Here is a 27,582-nt window from a genome sequence, read left to right as displayed (position 1 = left end):
AGCATCCCCACTACATGTCAATAGCACTCCTTTCCTGTTGTAACAACCAAAAATGTCCCCAGACATTGACAAATATGTCATTGGGATCAAAGTCACTTTTGACAAAGAATCACTGCTCTGTGTGCAATTAACAGCTTGATTTTTTTTTTCTTTAGATTTGAAAGCAGGATAGCCGGGTGAGGTGGCGGGCACCTGTAGTCCCAGCTGCTCGGGAGGCTGAGGCAGGAGAATGGCGTAAACCCGGGAGGCGGAGCTTGCAGTGAGCTGAGATCCGGCCACTGCGCTCCAGCCTGGGCGACAGAGCAAGACTCCGTCTCAAAAAAAAAAAAAGAAAAAGAAAAAGGAAAAAAAAAAAAAGAAAGCAGGAAAGGACTTTCAAAAGTGTGTATTAGTTTGGACTCAGGGAAGGATACACAACTCACCTCTCCTGGTCATTTTAAGAGAGAAAACCATATCATCAAAACAATTTTTAAAATTGTCAACCTGGCATTTAGTAATATGCACGCTGTATATCTTTGAAATCAGCTGAAGAATGGGAAAAATGTCTGGCTGTGTTGGTCTCTAGTCCAGATTTTTTTCTTCCAGGAGTGCTTGATTGGTGCCTCTACAATGATGTATGAATCTATCAAGGGTCAGGAAGAGAAAGAATGATAGGATTCTCACCCTCACTTTACGTTTGCTGTGTGTCAAAGGTCTGAAAAGTATGTGTCCCTAATTTAAAAAATTCCAACCTTTTTCCCCATTTCACTCCATAATAATGATACTTTGGGAGAAGTAAGACAAGTTAATAGATTTTTTAAAATAAATATTTATGTTCATGGATGTTGCAAGGATTAAGTATACGATTGTGTGTGTGGAATAAATATATATATTTATATTATACATTATCATAATATATAATATTTTTTCTCTACATTCTGGCTATTTTTAACTATTTTATCCCTTTTCACAGTCATTTATTGATATCATTAAAATGATTTAAAGTTATCCTTTATATAACTGCATGCTTTTATATTGTACACACTACAATTGTGATCATCTTCTCTTATTTGATATTTTATTTCTAAGTTTTAATATTACAAATAATACTGCAAAGCAGCAGTGGGAAGTTTTCCTAGTAATTTCCTGTGCACATCTTTGATCAGGTCTTCAAATAGATTGAAAGCAGTAAATTTATTTAAGACATAATTTTTTAAGACTGAGGAGTCATAGTTACAGTAAGTTGTCCTCAAGAGCACCAATTCCCTAAACCATGGCTGACACTGAAAAGTATAATTAACCAAATCACCATGCTAATTTTACAGAGAAAATACTAATACAGATTATAAAATGAGTTTCTTCATCTAAAATATATCAGTAAAATACAAATGCTTGACTGTTAACATCTTAAATAAGTGTATTTCTCATCATTGTAACAAAAAATTCAGGGAGAAGTGCCATAGATTCTAAATATTATTTTTTACCATCCCAATATTTGGAGTTGGCTAAGAAAATGGGATTTGAATTTGAAAGAGTAAGGAGGGTAATTAAATAGTAAGTTGACCTCATTCCCAATGATTCAGTGCAAAGCTGTCAATTGTGAAAGACTAATTAAAAGAACAATATAAATTCATACAAATGCTAATATTTTTGTTTGATCTTTGAACTCAACTAAGTTTATGCATTTGTGTTACACAATGTTGGACTTTTAAAAATTTCACAAAAAGTTTTATTCTTTGCTGATAAGATTAACTATTCAACTTTTTCTGATGTCTTTTTACAGGATACAGCCAAAACTAAAATTTAGACTATATAATGAAGAATAATTTTTAAGTTTCTTTTTCTTCCAATCTCATATAAGTTGGAGACATGGGCAAGGAAAACTGCACCGCTCTGGCTGAGTTCATTCTCCTCGGACTATCAGATGTCCCTGAGTTGAGAGTCGGCCTCTTCCTGCTGTTCCTTCTCATTTATGGAGTCACTTTGTTAGCCAACCTGGGCATGATTGCACTGATTCAGGTCCGCTCTCAGCTCCACACCCCCATGTACTTTTTCCTCAGCCACTTGTCCTTCGTAGATTTCTGCTACTTCTCAATAATTGTGCCAAAGATGTTGGCTAATATCTTCAGCAAGGACAAAACCATCTCCTTCCTGGGGTGCATGGTGCAATTCTACTTGTTTTGCACTTGTGGGGTCACTGAGGTCTTCCTGCTGGCTGTGATGGCCTATGACCGCTTTGTGGCCATCTGTAACCCCTTGCTGTACACGGTCACCATGTCTCAGAAGCTGCGTGTGGAGCTGGCATCTTGCTGCTACTTCTGTGGGACGGTGTGTTCTCTGATTCACTTGTGCTTAGCTCTGAGGATCCCCTTCTATAGATCTAATGTGATAAACCACTTCTTCTGTGATCTGCCTCCTCTCTTAAGTCTTGCTTGCTCTGATATCACTCTGAATGAGGCACTGCTGTTCCTGGTGACCATTTTGAATGAGAGCGTTACCATCGTGATCATCCTGACCTCCTATCTGCTAATTCTTACCACCATCCTGAAGATGCGCTCTGCAGAGGGCCGGCATAAAGCTTTCTCCACCTGTGCTTCCCACCTCACCGCCATCACTGTCTTCCATGGAACAATCCTTTCCATTTATTGCAGGCCCAGTTCAGGCAACAGTGGAAATGCTAACAAAGTTGCCACTGTGTTCTACACTATCGTGATTCCTATGCTGAACCCTCTGATCTATAGCGTGAGAAATAAAGATGTGAAAGAAGCTCTCAGAAAAGTGATGAGTTCCAAAATTCACTCCTAGGGAAGATTTTATTAGCACAATTCAGGATTCCCAAGTAGTGGCAGGTGGGGGTTCATGGGAGGGGCACAGTGTTGGAGTAGAGAGAAGAAGGAGCTCAGTAGTTATGAGTGAGCCTTTTTTGATTCACTTATCTTTGTTTCTCTTACATTTAAGGTAATAGGATCGAACATATTTTAAAATTTGCAGCCAACTTTTGTAAAAATAAATTTGAGATGTTTTAAATGGATATGAGCCACAGCATTATTAAGATACAAACACTTAATTTTCTGTAAAACCTTCACAAATCTAATGAAGAACTCAGAGGAGTTACATTTTATTTCAGTATCCATTATGGAAACTATGATTCTTTTACAAATAAAATTTCCATTATTTATAATGACGATTACACCATCGTCAAAGTTTGTACAGAATGAGAATTCCATATATCTATGAATATATATGTAGTTGTCATTGTTTGATTTTTTATGTTTCTTGTTTATTTTGTTTTATTCTTCATTATTTTGTTTCTGCTGTTGCAGTGTCCAATGTCATTGAAATTTTGGGTACTATGTCATTTGATAGATGATAAAAATAATAATTTCACAGGACTCTAGGGGCATTGCATTAAAGAACCTGGAATCACATAAAATGAGCTTAGAATAATCTCTGGAACATAATTATTAGTTTTCTCTCTCTCTATTATACACACACACACACATATGCACGCGTGCACACACACACACATATATACATATAAAATAAATATGTACAGGTAATAATTTAGAACCATTATTATGAATCACAGCATTTCTGAATTAACCCGCTTCTCTTAATTTATCTTTACTGTTTATCTTCATACTAACTCTAAAATCTATTGATGAAGAGATGCTTACTGACATGACTTTTAACCTCTGTTCATGTTCTTTTCATTTTTTTTTTTTTTGCTGAACTTTTATTTTATTCTTTCCATATGTACCTAAACCACATTTCTTAATTCCCTATTAAATTATATGCATCATTGATGATTTCTTTGTGACTCCATTACAACTTATGTCAATTTCTTCATTGTATTTACTTGTTTAAATTAAACTTCTCTCTTTATGTCCCTAACAATATTAGAAAAGCAATAGGTTTGAGTTTTTCAAAACTGAGATTGGTGTTTTGACCCTGGCTTTTTAATTTGTCAAGTAATTTACCTTCTTCAGTCCTTGGTTTCCTTCGTTTTAACATGGGATAATGCTTTTAACCTCACGGAATTTTATTGAGATTAAAATTTCACAATATATGTGTACTTACTGACATCAGGAAGCAACTCAGTGTGTATCTAAATGAAGTCATTGAGTCTTGGGGTTTATTTAACTTTTTATCTATTTCATCATCAGTGGCATATGAGAAGTTTTTAAAAAATCTTTTATTGTTATGAAATGCATGGATGAGTAGATATTGGTGAAGCTATGATAAGCATATTGGGATTACTATGCAGATTTAGAGCACTTAGAGAGCTTTCAAGAACTGTGAGTTGGTCCACATTGTCATGAGTGTTCTAGCAGTCAGGGTCTACTTAGGGGAACAAATGCTCTGCCGGATCTAATTCACGAAATGTTAGCAATTAGAGGCCCAAAAGAGCACACAGGTGATGCTCTATTATTTAAAGATTGTTGAGTTTAGGAAGCAGCTATTGCTCTTAATATTGGAGGGCAATAGGGAAGAAACATTGTCCCCAGAACGTCAGAACTTCGTGGAAGCAGCTCAGTCACCCGGTGTTAATCCCTTGAGGAAGAGGCATAATGTTCAGTGTGTCAGGGCCGCTGAGGCTGGGTTAGGACTCAGATTTCCAGTTTCCTGTGACACGCTCAGACAAGGTCCAAAGAAGGCTGTGCTAGATGGCTGCTCCTGCCTCTGGACAGGTTATCATGGAAAGCTGGAATCCACCAACTATCCATTGTGGCTAAATTCACATTAAGAGGAACTGGAAAATCAAGAAGAGATTTTCTTCTTCTCTCTTTTCCATTTGTTTCCCATCTTCCCTTCTCCCCCTCCTACCCTTATTCCCTTACTTCCTCTGGTGGAATCTAAAAGGAAGGCAGCTAGAAAGGACATCTGGGGAATGCAGTTTGCAAGCCCCAGCAGCAAAAGCACAGTGTAAGGACTATGAGAGTGGACATGAAAATGAGACTAGGTTCAACAAACACAGCTTCTGAAGGACTTGCAGTTTCCAATGCACAGAGTACAAGGAAAACCCTCTTCTTTTATTACCTAGAGTGTGTACATCTTTCTGTATCTGAACACTTCAGTAAATATCAAGATTCTCAGTTTTCATCTCTTTATATTAATTATAAATGCAATTGATTCTTGGTAAAATAGGTAAAACAAATGCAACAGAAGGCGGTGGTCACCCTTTAAGATCTAGGGAACAAATTTCCAAGGTGCCAAATCACATGCTGAATCTCATAATTTTTCTCACAATTTCTGTATAGTAAGGAGACCTATATTTTTCTTGGCTATTTTTGTTAATGGTAACTAAGATGAGACTCTACTGGGCAGCTTGTTTCAAAGGGAATGACAGTCACCAACAGTAAGCTCTCTTAGTAGTTGGTGACTTTCGTGGCCTGATAGAATGGAAAGAGTAATTCAGAATGAGGGAAGGGGTACAAGTGACTGAACCACAGGTTGCAGATCTGGCATTTAAGTTTCTTTCTCTATTCCACGTTTTGTATCCAGTGAAATGATATGTTCAAATTGAATAAATCACCCCAAAAATGGTGTAAAGAAACATTATCTCTATAATGTATTTTGGCTATAATATGGATATAATATAATATAATATCCAAATGCCAAGTTATATAAGATAGTAGATTTATCTCTGTCTCAACCTGAAAATTAGGGCGAGAAGAGAAAGAAAGGGAGGGATTTGTAAAATCTAAGCATCTAATTTTCAATGATGTTTTCAACTATTTTCTGTGAAGTTTCTGTTCAATCATTTTCTCTTTTTTCCACTGTGTGTTGTTTTCCATAATGATTTATAAGATATTCCAGATTTAAAAGTATTAGCTTCTAAGGATAAAATTTACAAAAAAACCATAATTTGGTAATGTAATTTAATTTTATATAGCAATACAACTTTTTAATAAGTAGTTTACATTTTCATGTTTTTATACTCATATTTTGGGCAACTTAAGAATAAATGCAGTAAAAATAAATCCTAAATATATCCCAAAATACATCCATTATATATTTTGTCTCAAGTTTATATGATCTGAGTTTTAAATTTATTGGTTTTTATTTGTTTTGTACATGTTTGTTGAATGAATGGATGCTTACAAAATAAATGTCCAGCTTCCATTGCCAAACTATATAGCAATGTTCACAACATCATTTATTGAGAGTGCTTTTTTTGGCTATAGGTATTTAATATGTCATTAACATATATATATTCCTCAAAAAATTACATTTTTAGCATTGAAATGCTAAGAATATTAAGCCTTTTATCCAGGCCCTGAGTAATATTTCACAGTCTATACCTCAACTTCTGTAATAAGGAGTATGGCCATATTGTTTTATAATTCAATTCAATTTTCAAAATTCAATATTTTATCTGACAGACTCATTAACACTGTGCAAGACAGTAATGTATAACACCTCTCTTCTATTAGTAACTGTCATATTAATACATATAATTATATTATGTCTCTAGTTGTATACAGTAATTATTGGTGGGGGGAGGTCATTTTTAAACACCACTTTTAATGGAACAAATTACAGAGTTCCTTACAAATATGTTGGCATAACAGTTCATGTTTTTCAACAGCCACACTCCAAGGAATCAACCATATAAGCAATTATTTATTGCAAACTGAAAATCTCCTCAACAGAAAAGTCAATAACAAGCAAAAAGTTGAAGGGGTGGCCGGCCCCTCCACACCTGTGGGCGTTTCTCGTTAGGTGGGACGAGAGACTTGAGTAAAGAAATGAGACACAGAGACAAAGTATAGAGAAAGAAAAAGTGGGCCCAGGGGACCAACGCTCAGCATACAGAGGACCCACGCCGGCACCGGTCTCTGAGTTCCCTCAGTATTTATTGATCATTATCTTTACCATCTTAGAAAAAGGGAAGTGACAGGATAATAGGATCATTGTAGGGAGAAGGTCAGCAGTAAGACATATGAATAAAGATCTCTGTGACATGAATAAGTTTAAGGAAAAGTGCTGTGCCTTGATATGCATATGTAAACATCTCCATAAACCTTTTTAGTGCATAAAGAGCAGCATTGCACTAGCAAGTCCCACCTTTTGCCCTAAGGCGGTTTTCTCCTTTCTCAGTAAACAGAACATACAATCGGGTTTTACACCGAGATGTTCCATTGCCCAGGGACAGGCAGGAGACAGATGCTTTTCTCTATCTCAACCGCCAAAAGGCCTTCTTTCCTCTTATACTAGTCCTCCTCAGCACAGACCCTTCACAGGTGTCAGGCTAGGGGACGATCAGGTCTTTCCCTTCCCACGAAGCCATATTTCAGACTACCACATGGGGAGAAACCTTGGACAATACCTAGCTTTCCTAGGCTGAGGTCCCTGCGACCTTTGTCAGTGTACGTGTCCCTGGGTACTTGAGATTAAGGGAATGGTGATGACTTTTCACAAGCAAACTGCCTTCAGGCACTTGTTTAACAAAGCACATCCTGCACAGCCCAAAATCCTTTAAACCTTGAGTCACCATAATACATGTCTCTTGCAAGGACAAGGTTGGGAGTAGGGTCACAGATTAACAGCATCTCGAATACAGAACAAAATGGAGTCTCTTATGTCTACTTCTTTCTACATAGTCACAGTAACAGGCTGATCTTTCTTTTCCCCACAAAAGTGATGCTAAAATTTAAAAATCAATTAAACATGTGAATAAGCAGCCTTCTTAAGAACACTGGAAATAAATTGCAGGGGTAAACTAACCTATATTCTAAAATTTGTTTTGATCTACCAACTTTCATTCTTTTGGAACCACTTTTTTATTGTTATTACAGGCAATCTAAGCAGAACCATCTTCGGAAATGTGGGAATTAGAGCTAGTTCTGGATATTTTTGGCCTACAGCAAAACATGTTTTATGCTGCTAATGTTAAAAACATAAATGTTAACTTTGAAAAGAAGTTTGTTTCTTTGTTTTTAATATTAGATCATTAAAGAGTAATATTAATATTTAGGTGGGGAACATATACAACAAACCAACAGACAGGTAACAGCACTACCCATTCTATAGCAGATTTTGCCTACGTCACTATCCATGATTTAAGGCAAATCTATCTAAACTCTTTGGCCACAATTTAATCAATAGCATTTATTTTAAAAGATGGCAATAGATTGGAATTACTTTTACATTAGGCCTTCACATAGCTATAATTACCCTAATTATATAGATGATTACACATTTTCCAAGACACAGAAATGCTATCTCTGAAATATTTCTCAACATGCTTCCTTCTTCTCTATGGCCATTACTGTGGGGAAAAGAGAGATCAGACTGCTATTGTGTCTGTGTAAGAAGAAGTAGACATAAAAGACTCCGTTTTGTTCTGTAATAGAGAAATTCTTCTGCCTTGAGATGCTGTTAATCTGTAACCCTAGCCCCAACCATGTGCTGGCAGAGAGATGTGCTGTGTTGACTCAAGGTTTAATGGATTTAGGGCTATGCAGGATGTGCTTTGTTAAACAAGTGCTTGAAGACAGTATGCTTGTTAAACGTCATCACCATTCTCTAATCTCAAATACCCAGGGACACAATACACTGCGGAAGGCCGCAGGGACCTCTGCCTAGGAAAGCCAGGTATTGTCCAAAGTTTCTCCCCATATGATAGTCTGAGATACGGCCTCTTGGGAAGGGAAAGACCTGACTGTCCCCCAGCGTGACACCCATAAAGGGTCTGTGCTGAGGAGGATTACTAAAAGAGGAAGGCGTCTTTGCAGTTGAGATAAAAGGAAGGCATCTCTCTCCTGCTTATCCCTGGGCAATGGAATGTCTTGGTGTAAAACCCTATTGTGCGTTCTATTTACTGAGATAGGAGAAAACACGACTTAGGGCTGGAGGTGAGACATGCTGGTGGCAGTACTGCTCTTTAATGCACAAAGATGTTTATGTATGTGCACATCAAAGCACAGCACATTTTCTTAACCTTGTTTATGACACAGAGGCATTTGTTCACATGTTTTCTTGCTGACCGTCTCCCCACTATTACCTTATTGTCTTGCCACATCTCCTTCTCCGAGATGGTAAAGATAATGATCAATAAATTCTGAGGCAACTCAGAGACTGGTGCCAGCGCGGGTCCTTCCTATGCTGAGCGCAAGTCCCCTGGGCCCACTTCTCTTTCTCTATACTTTGTCTCTGTGTTTCTTTCTTTTCTCAAGTCTCTCGCTCCACCTAACGAGAAACACCCACAGGTGTGGAGGGGCTGGCCCCCTTCAATTACCATTTCATAGTTCACACACTATAAGATTTACCATCATTAGACATTTCCACAAGAAATAAACTTTTGTTAATTAAACTACAACACAGTGATTTCTTTACTTTTAGCTGTAAGATATATCCAGTCACAGAGATTTTTATCATAGATAAAATGACTTATATGTTATCTTCTAGAATTTTTATAGTATCAGGTCTTAGATTTTTAAGTCTTGATGCATCTTGAGTTGACTTTTTGTAAGGTGAGAGATAAGAATCCAGTTTCATTCTCCTGTATGTGGCTTGCCAATTATCGCAACACCATTTGTTGAATAGGGTGCCCTTTTCCCACTTTATGTTTTTGTTTGCTTTGTTGAAGATCAGTTGGCTGTAACTATTTGGCTAATTGTGGTATATTTATATTTATATTGTGTATATATATATGATATATATATATATGATGGATTATGACTCAGTCATACAAAGGAATGAATTAATGACATTCGTAGTAACCCAGAAGGGATTGGAGATTATTATTCTAAGTGAAGTAACTCAGGATTGGAAAAATCAAACATTGTATGTTCTCACTCATAAGTGGGAATTAAGCTACAAGGACGCAAAGGCATAAGAATGATATAATGGACTTTGGGGACTTGGGGGAAAGGGGTGGGAAGAGAGTGAAGGATAAAAGGTTACAAATTTGGTTTGGTGTATGCTCCTTGGGTGATGGGTGCACCAAAATCTCACAAATCATCAGTAAAGAACTTATATAACCAAATGCCAGCTGTTCCCCCAAAATGTATGGAAATAAAAAATTCTAAAAAAGAAAAAAAGAAATGACTTAGAATAGATTAAATATGGTATGGATTCAAATGCAAATGCTCTTTGCTAGAATTCTGTCAGGAAAAAGAACAACAATAGAATTCATATTAGCATACATTATAAATGGAATTGTTTTGGTACAGTCAAGACTTTTCAATTCACGACTATTAGATCCTCATACTTAAGGTGTGAGAATCATACCATAAGGTAAGGCCTCAGGTAGGTCCTAATAGTACAGAGTAAAAATCAGGAGGCTAGAACATAATACTTGTGATTTATTTCTGGCTGTAGCAACTAACATATAGTCTTTAACAGTGGACATATCCTTACTCCTAACATGAAGAGTATCAGAGAACAAATATTCCAGATGAAGAAAATAAAGCTAAGGGTTCTCTTTATATATACTTATACTTATATACATGCATGCTTGAGTGAACATAGAAATATCTGAGGAGGATACAGAGGTGAAAGATAAATTATTTGTTATCTCCAGGAATCCACACCCTAGTTAGAGAGAAAGCCACGCAAATGTATATGAAGATAACTACATCACACTGCGGCCTGAGCAACAATGAAATACAGGCTGTTCACAGAAATTGTGAGTACCCCAAAATACTGAACTTGGTCGGGAGGAGTCAGAAAATGTCTCATGGAAGTTTTCACAGCTCAGCAGTGTTTTGTTGTATGGATAAAATAAAGTAATTTAGCAATGGACTAGTTTGTGGGGAGCTGAAAGCCTGAGGGTCATGAAAAACTCTGCATTCCACTGGAGGCTATATGATCAAACAGCAAACTGTTTATTATGAATGCAGGATGTGGGCAAATTCACATCTATGCCTGCCACCAGAAGGTGTGCTGAGGGCAGTCACTCCCTGGCACCGTGCTCCTTGAGGTTATCTACTGGAGTATCTGGAGCCTACTGTTCATGGAAAGCAGTCATGCAGGGCTGCACTAAATCAAACTGCTGACTGACATCCATCCCCTTCTCCTATCTCCTTTACTCAATAAATACAAAAGGCTCTAGAAGCTCAAGGCCCTTATTCACTAGAAGCCAGGAGCTCCCTGACCCCTTCTTCTAAACATACTCTTTTGTCTTTGTCTTTATTCTCACGTTCGTCCTCCTTTGTTCAGTCTACTAGGGTCTGTGGCACCAGTTGACGAAACATTGCATAAATATGCAAATATGTAGAACAGGACATATGATACATTGATATTGATAATCATGTTTATGGACACTAAAATTTGTATAGAAAAATGAAGAAGAATAAGTCTATTAAAGAAGGATTTGGAAGTCAATTTTAGGAACTTGGATATGCACATATAATTAACTGCAAATCACTAAGATATACTCACTGAGGAATTATCCTATTGTAGGGCTGATATAACAAGCTATTTTATTTTGCTAGACTTTAATTTGCACAACTCATGATGTTTGGTGAGATTTGCATGTTTTACATGATGATTTGATTACATGTTAATTATCCAAATTGCTGCAGTTAATAATGATTTTAATTGTAGGTTTTGAAAATTACGTTTAAAAACATAAGCACAATTATTTTATAACTATTAAGGATGTAATGGTAACTTTCCTTTGTTTAGTTTAGTTTGCACATAATTTATGTATATATTTTGGAATAAGTCATATATTCACATGGTCCACTTTCTTTTTTATTATATCAGCCTTGCAAAAACTCCCCAGTATAGACATTCAAGAGATATTTTATGAAGATTTAAACAAATATACAAATACAAGTAGATTTATTTGTAAAGAGTTACGTTAGTGGCAGTGTGACAGGCATATATAAGAGGATAAATTTATAGACATAAAGACCAATTTGGAGGCTATTGAACAGTACAAGTGTTAAATAATACAGTAACCTAAAGAAATATCAGTGGTGATGAAGAAGACAATCAATAATTCCATGGAAGTGTGGGATTTGAAGAGATTTAAGAGTCTGGATGACTTGATGAAAATTGTATGATAAATCAGAACCAAAGAGGAGATAAATAGCAGATATTACTGGTATTATAATTACTATTATTATATTTGTTTACAGGATATGTGGGATGTTTGCAACAACATCAGATACCTTAATATATTGGTTGTAGTTAGATGTAATTTCTTATGGAGACACTGAGAAACAAATTTCAAACATTTGCAGTCCTGTCCTCTCTATATATGAAAATATGCTCTGCATCTAATATCCTTGGCAATAATTAACTAAGTAGATTAGAGATCTGAAGGAAGAATCTCCCTGCATCTCTTGTGTGGTTAGTGTAACAGAGAGAACAACTAAGATTTGCAAAGACCAGGGACATGGTAGATAAATAAGAAATAATTATTGAGTAAATAAAAAGAAAACTACTGCTATACTTGGTCATTTTACAAAAAAAAAAAAAAAAAAAAAAAAAAAAAAGGACATGATGGAAATAATCTTGGAACATAAGAAGATGATATTTAAACTTTTAAGTTAACTTTCATAAAAATATTGCTAAAGCTGTGGTTGTTTCCATGAAACCTGAATTACGTCAGAAAAGAGTCTTTAATTTTAATGACTTGTTTTGAGTCTCCTGGGGATTAAGGCAACTAATGTTTTCTAGGTCATGACGCTACTGGGAGAGGTAGTAGAAATAACAGTCCTGGCATCTCCCCCAGAAGCTCTCCAGAGGCGGTGGCTGCCTTTTCCACCAACAGGTTTGTTCTCGGGTCTGAGAAAACATGGATATTCTTTTCCATGTAAAGTATCTAGAAGACACCTTCAATTTTTCAGTTTTTTTCTAGGGAAATTAATTTGGGGGAAATTTAAAATCACAGAAGATATTATGTATCTGGATACCTGGGGAACAGAAAGTACCCCTTTCCTACAGAGCTTTGTGTAGAGGCCTTGTCTTAGCTGATGTCTCTGATAGCAGTGTCTTGAACAACTATTTCCTGGGAATCACAGAATAAAAGAGCGTGGAGAGTATTCAGGTATATATATCTCTTTGCTTCTGTAAATTTTTAGAAGAGCTGGGTAAGAGAGATAGGTGTTTACATAAAATTGAATTTTTAAAGGAATAAAATGAACCTTCTGGAGAAACATAATGAAAGCAACTTAATCTAAATATTTCAGAGCATGGAGAAAACAACACTGGCTCACAAAGGCAAAAAGAAAAAGAAAAGGAAGATATTATAAGGAAGAAGATTTTGGACACCACGTTGCCCAGATTTAAAGATAATACAATTGTTTAATCCATATAATAGTGTAATTTGGGAGATAAGAAACCATAATATTTAAATTGCACCTTAGTCTTAAGTTGAATTCAATGGAAGATACGTTGCAATCTGTTAGAATCAAGGAAGCAAGGCAGTATAGAGAATTATGCATTCCCTACCCGTCTCCTGATGGGAACATTTGGCAATGTCTAGAAACATTTTTGATATTCACATCTGGGTGAGAGGGTGGAGAAGTGAGACTTTCATCTAGTCAATGGAAGACAGAGATGCTGCCATACATGGTATAATGCACAGTGTAGCTTCCCAAAACAAAGAATAATCCAGCACGGTGTCAGTACTGCTGAAGTTTAGAAACCTTGACGTAAGGCAATGAGAATGAATTTTATAATAATGAGAAATGGCTAGAAAGTACTATCTTTTTACTGGTGCTTTAAATTCTTGGATAAATGAACATATAGCACTATGGAGAGTTCTTGCTGTTGCATGGGACCCTGTTAGTGCTGGAACATTTAGAACCTATTTGTTGGTTTGCAGAATCAGAGATGGCCTTACCAAAAATGAAAGTTCACATAAGTCTTAATTATAAAGGAATATGATTGAGAGATTTGGGTGTGAGTGGCTTACAGTACTAAAATGAGGAAAGTGTCAGGTAAACCAGGGTGTATTTCTTGCTATAAGATGCTGAGTTGTTTTGGATATAGGGTTGCAAGATTCAGCAGACAAAAACGCAGGATGCTGAATTAAATTTCGAATTCAGATGAGCAAAAATAGTTTTTACTATGATTATGTTCCATGCAATATTTAGGCCATACATATAGCAAATGATTTTTTTATCTACTTGAGATTCAAATTTGACTGGAGATCTAAATTTTATATGATAACCCCATCCCTAGGCCTCAATTTGAGAAACCCCATGATTCTCTCTGTATTAAAAACTCTTTTCTCATGAATGTCTTTAGAGTGGGGTGACACCTTAGGAATCTCATCTATATTATTGACAGGTAAGAGAAGGACAGAATGAGTGTCCTAGCTGATGTTAAGGGAAAGGAGAGGGAACCTAGAAAAAGAAAATGTCTTCATCAATGTTTTGTATTGTAAAAACAAAAACTTTTTTACAATAGAATGGCCATGACTTTTAGATCAAGGAGGCTATTCTTGGCTCAGCTTATTGAAGCCAGACAAGACTGATTTACCTTGACTACAAAGTAATAACTGTTTTTGTCTATAAAATATTTCATCTACAAAATAATTGTCTTTGTCTACAAAATAATATAATTTTATTTATTTATTTATTTTGAGATGGAATCTCGCTCTGTCACCCAGGCTGAAGTTCAGTGGTGTGATCTCAGCTCACTGCAACTTCCACCTCCCGACTTCAAGCAGTTCTGCCTGCTTGAGTAGCTGAGATTACAGGTGCCCGCCACCACACCCAGCTAATTTTTTTACTTTTCAGTAGAGACAGGGTTTTACCATGTTTGCCAGACTGGTCTCGAACTCCTGACCTCAGGTGATCCGTCCGCCTCGGCTTCCCAAAGTGCCATGATTACAGGCGTCTACCACTGCGACCGGTCATGTAATATGATTTAGTTCATAAGACATTGTGGAAAGTAAATCAAAATGTAAACAATATAGCTGGCATATTACATATGTGTAATAAAGGCTAATGATGCTATCCTTTCTTTCCTGGTGATTGATAGGCTGTGTTAATTGAACAAGAAATTTGGTACTATAAATTTAGTGAAAAAAATGGTATTCAGAAAAAGATAGACCCACTTTCTAGGACTTCGAAATCCAGTAGTGTTGGTAAATATCCTAAAAGGATTGGTGGAGAGAGTTACTTCAAATCCATTTGGAGATGCAGGAAAGATTGTTTCAGAATTGCATGCTATTTTAATTTGGCCTTGAAGGATAAATAGGTTTTTGAGAGAAACAAAAGAGAAAGACAGAAGTTTTAATCAGGAGTAAACAGCATGGATAATGTTGAGGAGGTGATTATGTATTATTAAGTCAACGTTCCAATAAATGTTTTTGAGCTACAATTTTATGTCATATACATGCAAGGTATATTGTTAGGTACACGAAGAAATGCACATTTGAATATAATGTTACTACATTCTAATCTATTTCAAAACAGAATTCCAGTGTAGAGAATGAAATAATTTTTATCTTATTTTTATTTATTTATTTTTTAGACAGGGTCTCTCTCTTGTGTCCAGACTGGAGAGCAGTGGCGTGATCTTGACTCACTGCCGCCTCAAACTCCTGGACTCAAGCGATCTGCAAACTCCTGGATGCCAACTCCTGGGCTGCCTCAAACTCCTGGGCTCAGGCTCCCAAAATGCTGGGATTACAGACATGAGCCACTATGCCTGGCCAAGAATGAAAGGATTTCTGTGAAGTTTAGAAATATTAATTTTCTTCTTGAATTATTGAGAATGAACACAGAGATGATATGTTCATTTTCAATGATTATGCTTCTTTTCCATCACCTACCAGTTACCGTCATTATTCATAGAGCAGCTTGAATAAGGGCATGTTGCAATTCTCTTCATCAGGGCTCTTTAGGCAGCCTTCTTAAAACAGTTGTGTGGGGTTGTTCTAAGTATTGATAGTTTATTGCATGCTTGGACTTGAATGTTGTTTTAAATTAACCATCATTTTTAATTACAATCTAAACAAAGAATGAAAGATCAAGACAATTGTGTTTAATGAGGCTCGATAGCTCCCTGATAATTGTAATTATTTTAAGAGGTCCTCACACACACAAGTATCTAATGTAGAAATTTCATAACACAATCTTTATCTTTTTTTCATCTTTTCTTTAGTAATTTTTACTTGAATTACTAATAATCCAGTCTTCCTGTGTTCTATACGCTATGTGTCTCAATGAAATTCCAAATTAAGTCTGGAAAACATTGAGACAATAAATTATGGCTATTTGGGGAAAGGTAAAATGAAAACCAGGCAATGTGTTGTATTGGTTCAATGAAATAATTTGCGACAGTTATATGATTATAAACTTATCATGATGAACTGAAATCACCTCTTATCACAGTTTATATTTGAATATGTAACGCTAGCCAACACTGTTTTACATATTCACAAGTGAACTGTCTTCCACTACGCGTTGTCACTTTCTTGATCTTTGACACCTGGAACAATGGTGGAAAGTACCAGAAAAGCATCAGAAAAGCTACATTAATCTTGACTGAAATCAATGAGGAATACTCCATTTTGAAAGAGTAAATTATTGTGTTTCTTCCTTAGCAAAGAATAATTACATTTTTGTAAAGTAAGAGACACAATCTTCTAAATTTTTATTCTGCAGAAATGATATATATTGTTTAAGTGCTCAGATCAATGATTAAATTAGTGGTAGACATAAGACAATCATTTGGAGATTAAACCATACAAGCATGAACACTTTTTGTAAATACTGATCTCATATTCTTCTTTCTACAAATTTAAATTTCACAGTATATTTCGTAGCTCCTGTACCTGCTATGTAGAACATAATTTACTTCAGCTTACTTCAGTTTACATTCCCACCAGCTTTCCTTTTTTTCTATAGCTCTGCCAACATCTGTTATCCCGACTGGTGTGAATTCATAGCTCACTGTGGTTTTGATTTCATTTCTCTGATGATTAGTGATTATCAGCATTTTTTCATATGATCATTGGCTGCTTGTATGTCTTCTTTTGAGAAGTGTCTGTTTAAGTCTTTTGTCCACCTTTTAATTTGGTTGTCTTTTGAATGTTGATTTGTTTAAGTTCCTTATGGATTCTGGATATTAGATTTTTGTCAGCTGCACAGTTTGTGAATATTTTCTTTTATTCTGTAGACTGTTTACTCTATTGATAGTTCCGCTTGTTGTGCAGAAGTTCTTTAGTTTAATTAGTCCTACTTGTCAATTTTTGCTATTGTTCTAATTGCTTTTGGTGACTTAGCAAAGGCTGATGTCTAGAAGTATATTTCCTAGGTTTTCTTCTAGGATTTTTATAGTTTAAGGTCTTAAATTTAAGCCCTTAGTCTATATTGAGTTAATTTTTGTAGATGGTGACAGGAAGTGGTCCAGTTTCATTCTCTGGCATATGGCTAGCCAGTTATTTCAGCACTATTTAGTGAACTGGGAGTTCCTATACCATTGCTTATTTTTGTTGACTTTGTCAAAAATCAGATGGTTGTAAGTGAGTGGCTTTATTTCTGGGTTCTCTCTTCTGTTCTTTTAGTCTGTGTATCTATTTTTGTAGCAGTACCATATTGTTTTGGTTACTGTAGTCTTTTGGCACAGTTTGAAGTTGGGGTAATGTTATGACTCTGGATTTTTTATTTTGCTTATGAATTTTAGAATAGATATTTTCTAATTTTGTGGAAGAAAAATGATGTTAGTAGTTTAAAAGGAATTGTGTTGAATCTGTAAATTGCTTTGGGTGGTGTGGCCATTTTGATGTTATTGATTCTTCCAATTGATAAGCATAGAATGTTTTCCAGTTTGTTGTGTCATCTCTAATCTTTCAGCAGTGTTTTGTAGTTCTCCCTGTAGAGATTTTCACCTCCTTTGTTGGATGTATTTCTAGGTACTTCACTGCCTAGTATTACACTCTTGATTTGGCTCTCAGCTTGAATGTTGCTGGTGCATGTAACCACTACTAATTTTTGTATATTGATTTTGTATTCTGAAACTTTATTGAAGTAGTTTATCACTTCTAGAAGACTTTAGCAGAGTCTTTAGGGTTTTCTAGGTACAGAATCCTACTGTTACCCAAGAGAGATAATTTGACTTTTTAATTTCCTATATAAATATTTTATTTATTTCTCCTACCCAATTGCTATGGCGAGGACTTCCACTACGATGCTGAATGAGAATGGTGAGGGTTTGCACCCTTTTCTAATTCAAGTTCTCAAGGGTAATACTTCTAGGTTTCACCCAGTGAGTATGATGTTGGCTGTGAATTTTTCACAGATGACTCATTATTTTGAGGTATGCTCCTCCAATGCCTAACAACTTGAGAGTTTTTATTAAGAAGAGATAATGAATTTTATAAAAAACATTTTTCTTGTCCATTGAGATTATGATATTTAGTCACAGTAAAATGAAGATCAGAAAGGAATTGTGTTGTTGTTGTTGTTGTTCTTTCTTGAGATGGAGACTGGCACTGTCACCCATGCTGGAATGCAGTGGCGTGATCTCAGCTCACTGCAACCTCCGCTTCCCAAGCTCACTCAATTCTCCTGCCTCAGCCTCCAGAGTAGCTGGAATTACAGGTGCACAACACCACACCTGGTTAATTTTTTGCATTTTTAGTAGAAACGGGGTTTCACTATGCTGGCCAGACTGGTCTCGAACACCTGACCTCCTGATCTGCTCTCCTTGGCCTCCCAAAGTGATGGGATTACAGGCATGAGCCACCACACCCGGCCCATTTGATGTTTTGTTTTTTTTTTTTTAATATCACTCACATATGTCAAAATTCTCATGAATCCTTATCATCAGTTATTTAAATAATTGACTATATATAATTATGTCACTTTTATTTGTTGGTGAAAGCAAACTTGGTAAAATCTCCTTATATCCAAGTGGAATTGATATTCAGTCATTAGAGATTCACTTACTCAGTTTCTGAGAAGTTTATTTGCTAGGGGTTGGGGAAGAACCTGAAGATAGGTTCTTTCTGAGGTACATGAGCAAAGGGAAGACTTAAAGCTTAGGTAAATTAGGCATCCAGAATCTTTGACAAATAAGTCTCCTACTGAAATATAAGGTTACATTAGAGGAATTTGTAACTTGTGGTGCGTTAATATAACCATAATATCAGCAGAACCTAAGCCCGGCTCAACTCTACACATTTAATGTGATTTACTCAGTATTTATTATTCTACAAATAATATCAATCTTTAACAAAAATTACGTGGGAGAACATATACGTAGGGGAGAACAACTCACTGTAAGAAAACAAATAAACAGAACTAGATTCAGATATAGCCTAGACGTTAGAAATATTATACAGGCAATATAGAATAACTATGATTTTTAGGGGCTCTATTGGAAAAGATAGATCACATGCATAAATAGTGAAATTCAACAAAGTCATGGAAAGTATAAAACGGAATCAGTAAAACAGCTAGAAATTACAGTAAGAAAGTAATAGTTATAAAGAGTTATTTAAGGGGTATGAGAGTAGTCTCAACATAGCTGAGTGATATATTAGTGAAATTAAATATCAATCAGTATAAAATGTTCAAAATTATACACAAAGAGGAAAAAAAGAACACATCTAAAATCTGTGTAACAATATCAAATAATCAAAATAACTGTAATTGGTAACTCTGACTTTTTTTTTCAAGATAAAGTGAAGCCAAAGAGAATATTTGTAAATATAACGACTAATAATTTTCTGAAGTTAACAAAAGACACCAAGCCATAGATTCAAGATCTTAGAACTAAGCAGAATTCACACACATCACATCACATCACATCACATCACATCACATCACATCACATCACATCACATCATCACATCACATCACACTCAGTGTGAAGGGAAAAAAGTAAAAGAGAAAATATAAAAGGAAGAGCCATTACACATCAAGTGGGACTTTGCAACATCAGCATTATTAATAATTTTTTTACTGGAAAATGGTTGATGTTGGGCACTATGCTGAGAGCGGTAGGATGGTTACCTGCATCCTGACCTCTATGCACTAGATGTGAGGAGTATCTCCTTCCAGGTGTGACATCAAAATATCTCTACCTTTGCCAAATGAACCATTTTGGTGGTGGAGACACAAATTCAATTCTACTGTAGAACAACTGATCTAAAGGAAGAAATCTGTTGTAATGTTGTAAGCATTACATTCCAATGTTGTAAGCGTTACACCAGATTTCCTGGCAGTAACTACAAAAATTATTATAGGAAAAAAAGATGAGAAACTGAAATGTTGTTGGGAAAACAACAAAACTGTCAACCTGGAATCATATACACAATGGAAATCTCTTTCTAAAATTAATAAAAAAATTTAATCTAACAAAAACTGACATAATTCGTTGATAGCAGGTATGTGCTACCAGGAATGTTAAAATAACATATCCAAGAAGCAAAATGATATCAGATAGAAATTCAAAGTTATGCAAATAAATACAGAGTATGAGAAATTATGTCAATGATCAAAATTTATGTTATTTTAAATTGCTCTAAAATATATCAGTCTTACAAAAATACACCAGTGAAATAGCATTTATAGAGTCTGTAAAAGTAAAGTCTACAACAATAGCATCATGGATAAAGAGGACTAAGATGTTTACTCTTTTAGGGTCTATGGAAGATCAATAATTTATTACTAAATATATTATAAATTGCTGCAAAAGTATCACAATTTTTAAAAGTCTTAAAATAAGAAGCCAATAGAGCATACAAAATAAATGGAATCGTAAAAAATAATCCAACTCAAAAAGAGGTGAATGGAAGAAACAAGAAATACTTGAAGCAAGTAAAGATGCAGTATCAAGATGGTAAACTTAATTCAGCAGAATCAGTAGTAACATCAATTCTACCCATATGTACATTAACCAAGAGTACTCTAGACACAAAAATTGCAAGATGAAGTTTGTCAGATTGAACAGAAAAGCAAACAAAACTCTGTGATATCAAAAATATCTTTTCTATTAAAGGCATAATAACTTAAATATAAAAGACTCACAAAATTTTATGCAGTAATAATTGAAAGAGCTCTGGAGAAGCTATATTAATACAACACAAAATAGACTTTAAAAGAAAAACTATCAGTCACTAATACCACCTTAATTTTTCTGTAGGGATCCAACCTCTCCTGTTCTTGGTGGGTCTCTGTCTTGGCATCCATTGTATTTGGGAAGGATTCATGGTCAGTCATCAAGAGACCTGCTGATTTGTTTCTGGATAAGCACCAGTGAGCCAGTGCCTCAGCTGTGAGATTTTGTTAGAATTTTTGGAAAAGAGCTTCTTTCTGCTGAGGCTAATCCTCTGGGCAGGTAGAAACTGCGCAAAATATCTCATAGCTCTCTTTACTAAAAAGAGAGAATCTGCTTGAGAGTGTAGTCATCAAAAAGAAAAGGATAGTAGAGAGCTGGAGAATGGCAAATGTTTTGAACACTTGGATTCTCTCTCAACTAATCTATGCCCAGATTTTTAAGTTATGTAAGCAATAAATTCCCACTTTTGCTTAAGCCACTTAAAAAAGTTAATCTGCCACATCCAACCAAAGATGACAAATATACCTACTTATAAATATTCTTTTAAAATAAATATTCTCTTTATTAATTGCATAATGTTCTAGTTCCTTGTAGTGAATTTCAAGACCATTTAGCCATATATATGTGTATGTATGTATAGATAGATACATGTATATACACACATATATAGGTGTGTGTGTATATAATGATATAGCTGTAGATATATACATACACAATTTTAAACGAACACACACATATATATACACACACACATAGTTTTAAATTAACTTGTTTTATATGTCTTTTAGCTGTACTTATCTCTCTCCATTAGAAAACACATTCTCAATCTCATTTTCAATTCTCCAATCATGCCATGGACTTTCCAATTTCCACTAAATTGTTTATGTTGTTTTCCCTTCTGTTTCTCATCCACTATTCTGTACTTGACATAATTCTCAATGCCCAGTTCAAGTTGTTCTCCTCTTCTCCGTTTTGTACCTGGTACCTAGAACAATACCTGGAAGAAAATACTCATAGAATGAATTTATTTGTTCAATGAAGGTCTTTTGATGTTTTCTGACCTTGTGTGGCCAGCATTTCATTTGAAGGCAGATACATCTCTATCATAGTACATATCGGAGTTATTAAACTCATTTATAATTTTCTTTCTCAATCACTAGATACATCTTTGCTTCTTTTCAATTTATTGTACCATCAGTTTGCATAGAATATTATAGTAGTTGTTTGATAACTTGCTTTGAGCTGGTTAAATCAAATTGGATAATAAATATAATCAAATTTTTCATATAGTAACCTACCATTTCAAAAGCCAAAATATGTTTCTTTGAGGCATTCTCATGATGTAGAAAAACATCTTACATCATTTCATTTTGTGTTTAATCAGTTCCCCAGTGGAACTGTATAATTGCTCACATATCTTATCCCACTAGAGATTTGAATATCAGAGTTGGAGTTCTTGGGACATGATGTGAGACTAAAAAGCTAATCTCGAAAGCCTCAGAGCAAAATATCAAAAGCCTTGTTTCTCCTAAGGAAACACAGCCTTCTTAAGAAAGGCACAGAGGTCTTCTCTGGACACAGAATGCTTGCCCCAAATGGATTATACCGAATGTTACAATGGATCATTTTTTCATAATCTTTCAGCGTCAAATTTAATTTTTCTAGTGGAAAATGAACTGGAGCTCAAAAAACAGTGAAGTCAGAAGGTGAATGGGGAATAAAAAGTTAGTTACCTGGTAAGTATTTCTAACATAATCCTAGGGATATTAGAGCCAAAGAGATTTTGTGTTCACCTCCTTAGAGTTTCTTATTTTACACACAGGAAACTGATGTTTTGAGAGTAAATATGTCTAGAATAACACAGGTTTTAAATCTTCAAGGTGTTTTCAACAAATATGAGACCAACAAGCAAAAGCATATTTAGCACACAACATTCATAATACAACCATCAACATTATTGGACTTTGATTAGGAATCGAACATAAGCACAGTTTTCATTACATATTATTTATTTTTAAAATTTAAATACCGATTAAGGCTGACTCAATTTTATATAATGTTAGTTATTCAATATTATGGCAATGCATTGATACCAAGTTATCAATGCATTAGTAACAGGCCCGAAGTGGGAAAGGGAATTAGTTAAGAAATAAAAAGTTAAAAAGACCATGAATTAATACAGATTACCTACATAATAGTATGCCATTTTGCTGAGCTCTTTCAGAAACTTCCATTCCCACCTGCCTATTCCATAGAAGAGCACCTGGTTTGGCTCATTGTTTGAATCTTCTTAATCTTTGGATCCCTGTAGTCATGTTTTGCTTCCATTTTTCCATTTAGCATTAATATTTAATTTTGAATTCTTTAAGTTTCTTTCAGTCTTGAAGTCTATAACATTTTTGAAAAATTATTGTAAGTTGTATTATTTATATAAATTTACTTCTTTGTTGAATTTAATTCTGTAAATTTAATTCTGTGATCAGAAATGAAAGTTTGGGGTAGAAAAACATTTTCATCAAAGAGGGCTTTTCTCCAATGGTCTACATTCTCAGTTTATTTAAGCATTATCCCTAAAAATAAGTCTCTTTACTTGATGGCTGTTTTTTTTTTTTTTTTTTTTTTTTTTTTTTTTTTTTTTTTTTTGAGGAGGGAGGTTGTTTTTGTTTTCTTGTTTTGTTTTGAGATAAAGTCTTGTTTGTTGCCCAGACTGGAATGTAGTGATGCCTACTTTTTAACTGTGAGTCTTCAGAAGTACCAAAATAGAGGATTGCACAACACAGAGGCACTTTGATTGAACATTCATTCACTAGCCACAGGACACAATTGTGTCTTTCCCTTTGCCTTCTCAGCAGTGGCCATTGCTCTGCTTCTTGGTCAATTCAGAGTCTCTTCTCTCACATATGTAGACAGGAATAGATGAGCTTCCACTCTTTCAGAGCTGATATTTTCTAAGATGGAAACCACACATATTTCAGTAAAGGAGAAATCCAAAGAGTTGACTGGTAGCTCAATGACGCTTTCTTTCTCCTATTAAGTCCCCTTTTTAAAGCATAAGAGGGAATCCTGATTGATCAAAAAATAATAAATATTAGTTTTTAGTGAAGCACAAACTTGTCCCAATGTTGGAATAATTGTAGTTAATATTTATTGAACATTTGCTATGTGAAAAGCACTCTTTAAAATACCTTACTATATTAGGTATTTAATCATCATTTAATATTAGCTCTTTTAATCATGGACATGACCCTGTAGGCAAGTTCTACCATAATATGCAATTTGCATGTCAGAAAATGAAGACCAGGGGATTATTGAAAATTTACCTAAAGTCACACAAATTTAAATGGTAGAGCCAGGATTTAAACCCAGGCCATCCGACTCCAGGGACCTTGCTTTTACTCACCACATCCTACTACCTCTGTTTCTGTGTTATAATATGTAAATTTTTCTGTTGTAGTACATACATCAAACCCATTTTAACTAATGTTTAAACAAATACCCCGATATTAAATTTAGCCTATTGATTTTTTTTAGGAGATGATATCATAAACTTAATCTTCTTTTTCAACTCTGCCATCTCTCCCTCATTTAAATCTCTGGGAGGCAAGATTTATTAGAGAGTGCACTAGCCCAGTGACACAGGAATTCTAATCCTTAGCCCTGGGTCTTTCAGTGTAAAGCTATGTAAACCCGGGTTCATTAAATGTCTTGCAATTATCAATTCCTTTCTTATGAAATAGAGAAACAATGAATCCTTAACATATTTTAAAGATCTTTGAGAGTTAAATTATAATTAAAGGAACTTTGAGAATTACAAATTCAAATTGTTAATGCCAGGTGTACCACACTTACCCAGACCTCATCTAATTTAGCTGGCTGGAAACAGAAGGTAGAAAAATAAACATTGAGTAATAATCCAGAATCCAAGGTTCTTATATTTACATTTCATTATCTGTACCCAGAGAATAACTTCTCAAATAGTAATTTTCTGCTTATTAACTATAAATATACATAAAATTTTAATATGGATATTTAGTTATATCAAAAACTTGCCACAAATTGGGCAGGAAAAGACAGGAGATTTAAGATTTTAGTTCTCTTGTGAGATTGGGTTCTGGGATGGAGAATATGAAATAAAATTGAGAATACATGTCAAATCTGACATTTTTACATGCAAGTCTGTAGGAAACAGATAATAATTTAAGGGTTTAAGCAAGAAGGCAGCATGACCGAAATATATTTTGTACAGATAACTGTACAGTGGCATTCATATAGATTTTGTAGCGTGTTTGGATGTAGGTTGGGGGAGAGACTAGAGGAATGAGGCCAATTAAGAGGTTCAAATGGGGGAAAAGGAGTGATGTTAAATAATGCAATGTCAGTCATAATAAAGCAGAGATATTGCACAGTTTCCACATTTTCCAAAGTGAATCAGTGGATCTTGGTTATGTTTTAGCTAGGGGGAGGCTTCTTCCTTGGACCAGGAGTGTAGGTGGTAAAGATGTACGCAAAGATAGTGATCACAGATTAGGCATAAGTTGTAGGAGGTGATATCAATTAAACTTTACTTTAGACATGCTGAAATGTACGTGTGCCTATTTGGAAGCCAACTTTGAGATGGACAGATGATTTTGGATTGGATATATGAAAACGATCACTGTATAGATTGTATTTTTAAGAAAATGCATAGAATTAACTACAGAGAGTATGCATGGTGAGGAGGAAAGTCCTAAGAAATTGCTACTGCACGTGAAGGAGGCTGAATAGGGGCATGTTGAGATTAGGAGAGAAATCAAGATAGGTGTATAGAAGCCACAAGAGGTAGACATTTTAAGAAGAAAGGAAAGATCAAGAAGAAAGGGGAGAAGAAAATTTTAAGAAGGAGAGGTCTACCACATGATATGGAGAAATAAAGTGTGTTACATGTTGAAAAATCTTTGGGTCTGAAAGCTAGAATGTTATTTTTGATTATGATAAAATAATTAAGTAAAATTGTGGAACATGCTCATTTTATATTTGTATAAGTCATATTTTTAAACTCTGTATGCTTATTTTTATATATACATATATAATTATGCTTTAATATTTCATATTACACAACTGTCTCCCTAATATAATAGTTATTTCAAATATTCACTATTCTAAGGCCTCATTCTACCACTTTCTTCTCATTGCTAAAAAATAGTTTATATTTTACAGAGAAAAATAAAGAATAGAAAATAAATACACACTCACTCACAAAGTTACAGTATAAACATGGAATTCATCAGTTACTCCCTTTCTTCCTTTCATCTGTAGGGAGAATGTGCCCCTCCTCTCTGAGGTTAATCCCTTCAACTGTGTTTTGTCAATTAAAGTCCCTATACTATTACTAAAAGTCATAAACATCTAGCATATCATGATATTTATGTCAATTGTATCTGTAAAAATATTACCTGAAATCTACTTCCCTTTAGTTTCCCTTGTTTCATTGCAATGTTTCTTTATAGGCGTCTACACTGGTTTACACATTCTCACTTCAGTCTACAACATTAGGATTTTTGTCTCAAAAAATCTAATCAAACACCTTTTTATCATAATCAGAAAGAACATTAACTAGATTGATATAATTGGTAATAAAAAGAATTCCAAAAGCCATGGTATCAACTGGAGGGAAATCAGTTGTCTCTTCACTAGACAAAATCTGCATGTGTGTGCACAAGTATTTGCCTTGCTGTTACTTATCTATTAATAAAATTCAGAGTTGCAAACTAGAGCAAGGACAGTCAAAGCTGAGATAACTCAGAGGGTTACATAGGTAAGCATATTCAAGTTTTAATACTTTTTCACTACGAAGAACCTGGAAATAGTCCTTGCTATCATTAATGTACATGCCGGGATGAATATGGTGTATGGTGTATTTGGAAACATGAAGATTTATGTAGTTTTACTCCTTCCATAGGTTGGATTCCAGATTCTCTCTCTCTCTCTCTCTCACACACACACACACACACACACACTTCTGGATTGATCCAGAATTGCTCTCTTGCTACGTTATAACAATGAATGAACAAGATGGTGAGGATATTGAGGCTATGGAAGGAAATGCATCTGACACTTATGATTGATGAGAAAGGTACTATCATTGTCATATTATAGTTGATGAAACTGAAACTAAGTGAGGTGATTTGTCTAAGGTTTTACAGCTACTGAATAACAGAGCTACTCAGCAACAGAGCTAGGACTCAGTCACTGAAATAACGAATTCAGAATCTTTGCTCTTTTGATCACTGGTCGTTAAACAACCCTAAGGATTTCGTTTACTCCTCAGAGAGGATGCCACACCTCCAGGTGAGAAATATAGAGCTTCTGTTCCTCTACTCACAAGGCTTCATCTGGAACAGCAACAAGTATGTGGTAGAAATAAACAAAGACAATAGAGACAGGCATAGCGGCCATTTATTTAGGGTTTGCCAGGGCAAGATGGTTAGCCACTATCTCTGAACATTAGTGGTAGATGAAAGAGTTGAAGAAATTAAGAGTGAAGGCTGAGTTTAGAGTTTAGCAACTGGCTTGACAGCAGTGCAATTTAACGTGGAAAGCAATAGCATTAAGGAATAGAGGAGGTAACTTATTGGTTTA

The 27,582-nt window shown here is 35.1% G+C and overlaps 1 protein-coding gene across 1 annotated transcript; it reads left to right on the top strand.

Annotated features, from left to right (window-relative positions):
* The first annotated feature begins 1,848 nt into the window (after positions 1–1,848).
* OR5L1 (olfactory receptor, family 5, subfamily L, member 1) lies at positions 1,849–2,784 on the top strand. Its single transcript, NM_001194579.3, is given in 1 exon segment — positions 1,849–2,784. A coding segment is annotated over 1 exon segment (936 nt).
* Positions 2,785–27,582: the final 24,798 nt, after the last annotated feature.

The sequence above is a fragment of the Macaca mulatta genome, chromosome 14, assembly GCF_049350105.2.
Source record: "Macaca mulatta isolate MMU2019108-1 chromosome 14, T2T-MMU8v2.0, whole genome shotgun sequence".
Classification (NCBI taxonomy): Eukaryota; Metazoa; Chordata; class Mammalia; order Primates; family Cercopithecidae; genus Macaca; species Macaca mulatta.
The sequence above is the reverse complement of the archived record's forward strand: the minus strand, read 5'-3'. Positions and strand labels throughout refer to the sequence as shown.